Source organism: Chiloscyllium plagiosum, unplaced genomic scaffold (genome assembly GCF_004010195.1).
Source record: "Chiloscyllium plagiosum isolate BGI_BamShark_2017 unplaced genomic scaffold, ASM401019v2 scaf_38568, whole genome shotgun sequence".
NCBI classification, from domain to species: domain Eukaryota; kingdom Metazoa; phylum Chordata; class Chondrichthyes; order Orectolobiformes; family Hemiscylliidae; genus Chiloscyllium; species Chiloscyllium plagiosum.
The window spans coordinates 2,204-4,619 of record NW_025203757.1 but is presented as its reverse complement, the minus strand read 5'-3'; the positions used below and the strand labels follow the sequence as shown (position 1 = coordinate 4,619).

Below are 2,416 nucleotides of genomic sequence, written 5' to 3'. Positions count from 1 at the left end.
AACATTTGTATTCCAAAAACTAGAGCGAAAGTTTCTCTTTCAATGTGTGAGGTCTTCGCCTGAACTATTGGAAGGATTTTAGAATCAAATCAAATAGGCTTGTCATCCCATAATAGAAATGCTTATCCTGTAATAGACATGCTTATTCTATAATAGACATTTTTTTTGTAGTAAACATGCTTATCCTGTGACAGACAAACTCATCCTGTAATAGACATGGTTATCTTTTAATAAACACGCTTATCCTGTAGTAGACATGCTCACGTTGTAGTAAACATACTCATTCTTTAACAGATATGCTCATCTTGTAATAAACCTGCTCCAAAGCCTTTCTGCAATATATGATTTGGAGATGCCGGTGTTGGACTGGGATGTACAAAGTTAAAAATCACACAACACCAGGTTATAGTCCAACAGGTTTATTTGGAAGCACTAGCTTTCGGAGTGCTGCTCCTTCATCAGGTGGTTGTGGAGGATAAGATTGTAAGACACAGAATTTATAGCAAAAGTTTATAGTGTGGTACAACTGAAATTATATATTGAAAAAGACCTGGATTGTTTAAGTCTCTCATCTTTTAGAATGTTGGTTTAAGTTCTTCCATATGTAAATCGCAGAACTTTTTTAAAGTTACATTCTCAAGTGAACTTTAGCAAATGGTGTCATGTTGGCCCAGATAATGCATTGAAGGTGTGAACCCCCTCCCTCCACCCATGAGACTACCTGTGCCACAATGGTCAGCCTGATTCTAATCTAAAAAAACAGATTTACAGAACCTTTCATGAATTCATGCAAAGTATAATGTAATTCTGCAAATAGAAATTCACCCCTCAAAGTTATATGCTAATGTCTGCGTGTGTGTGTGTGTGTGTGTGGGGGGGAGGGGGAGGGGGTGGGGGTGGGGGAGACGGAGGGGCAGTAGTGGATGGTGGTGGATTCACACGAACATGTTGTGTATTAATCTCTGGGCCTGGTGTTTTGTTTTGAAACAGAAACTTCCGGAAGGCATGCTGAAACGGCTGGGCCTGACTCCGCCGAAGTGCCGGTACCTGCCCCTGTATGTTCACGGCCGGCAGCTGTTGGTGCCGGGACCCGGGGAAGGGGACAGCTCTGTCTCCGAGACCCACGGCCTCCAGCTCAACGTGGTCAGCAAGCCCCCCCGCTACTTCCGAGAAGCCCTGAGGAAACTCGGGATCCAGGGTCCGTGGCAGCATGAGACCCCGGAGAGTCCATCCCAGTGATGGTGGGATGTGCACAGCTCCAGGGTCAGTCGGGGCTGAGGGGCAGGAACAAGGGACCCCTGCCACAAGAGCGAGAGGTGTGTTGTGGTTTTTCCATGGGTGACGCCGAGGTTCAGGGGAGAAAAAAACCAAGACTCGGAAGCTCACTCAACCACGAGAGTATTTCCAGAGGCATTCCGACAGATCCGAGTCAGCGAGAGAGAGATTGTTCACCTGCGTTCTTCGGAGAAACTGGACTGTGCAGCTGTTTGGGCGTTCCTGGGTTGAACATGGTTTGTCGTACACGTGTCCAAAAGCTGGACGGGAAGTGGCAGTTCTGCTGAAAAGCGGGTGACTTGGCTCTGATTAAGATTTTTTGAGAACGATAGAGCTTATTGCTTTAAATTATTGGACAAACGGCGTTGATTGAGGGAGGGATTCTGCCATTTGTGACTTAGCAACAGCCTCTGAAATTGAGTTGACATTCCATTTGCAGAGGAGCTCTGTCAGTTGGTGACAGGCGGTATCTCTCTGATCGAATCTGAGCCATTGTGTGACAGAGGTGAAGATTCTGTACAGTCACCAGTTCAATCTCTTCCATGAGGAAAAGGAACAAGTTGACGTATTCTCTGTGTCTCTGCCTTGCTTTCAGGGAGTGGGATGTGTTGCACAGCTCTGTTCAAAAGCAATTCCACCCCAGAATAAATTAATCTTTTTTTAGACATGGTTGAAGGCATGTTGTGGAGGTCCCTGGGAGCTGTTTCCCGTTGGTTAAATGAAACATCGATGCTCCTGGTGGACGGTGGACTGCCACACCTCAGCCTATCCCAGTGAGCCAGCACAGTGTTCATCGGTAATCCTGCTGCTGCCAGCCGTCACTCACTGGGGCTGGTACTGAGAGTCTCCAGGAGCCTGTGACAGTGATGGAGGACGGAGCGGTCAGTGTTCCTGGCACTGACCAGCACACACTGCTCCGTCTCCTGGACAATCAGAGACAGCTTCTCACAGGAGTTCATCGAGATCAGAACCTGAAAAGAGGAGTGGAGGGGAAAGCAGGGGGGAGGGTTAGGGGCAGGATGCCATCGAAAGCACAAATCCCAGTCTCTGGGCATATTTCTCTCTCTCTCTCTCTCTCACTCACACACACACACACACACACACTCCTGTACCTGGGAGGTCTCTCCTAACCCTCTCTCTC

General features: G+C 47.6%; 2 protein-coding genes across 2 annotated transcripts in view; one reads left to right on the top strand and one right to left on the bottom strand.

Annotated features, from left to right (window-relative positions):
- The window catches only part of LOC122546327 (mitochondrial RNA pseudouridine synthase rpusd4-like), a gene marked incomplete at its 5' end in the record, with an annotated part of 5,884 nt that extends 3,944 nt beyond the window's left edge, over positions 1-1,940 (top strand). The window contains 2 exons of the mRNA XM_043685076.1: positions 295-307; positions 888-1,940. Coding sequence (XP_043541011.1) covers positions 295-307; positions 888-1,239 — 365 coding nt within the window. The remainder of the gene's footprint in view (positions 1-294; positions 308-887) is intronic.
- A 21-nt stretch (positions 1,941-1,961) lies between these two features.
- LOC122546326 (serine/threonine-protein kinase 36-like) overlaps positions 1,962-2,416 on the bottom strand; it is a 2,634-nt gene continuing 2,179 nt past the window's right edge. The window contains exon 2 of the mRNA XM_043685075.1: positions 1,962-2,246. Coding sequence (XP_043541010.1) covers positions 2,094-2,246 — 153 coding nt within the window. The 3' untranslated portion in view covers positions 1,962-2,093. The remainder of the gene's footprint in view (positions 2,247-2,416) is intronic.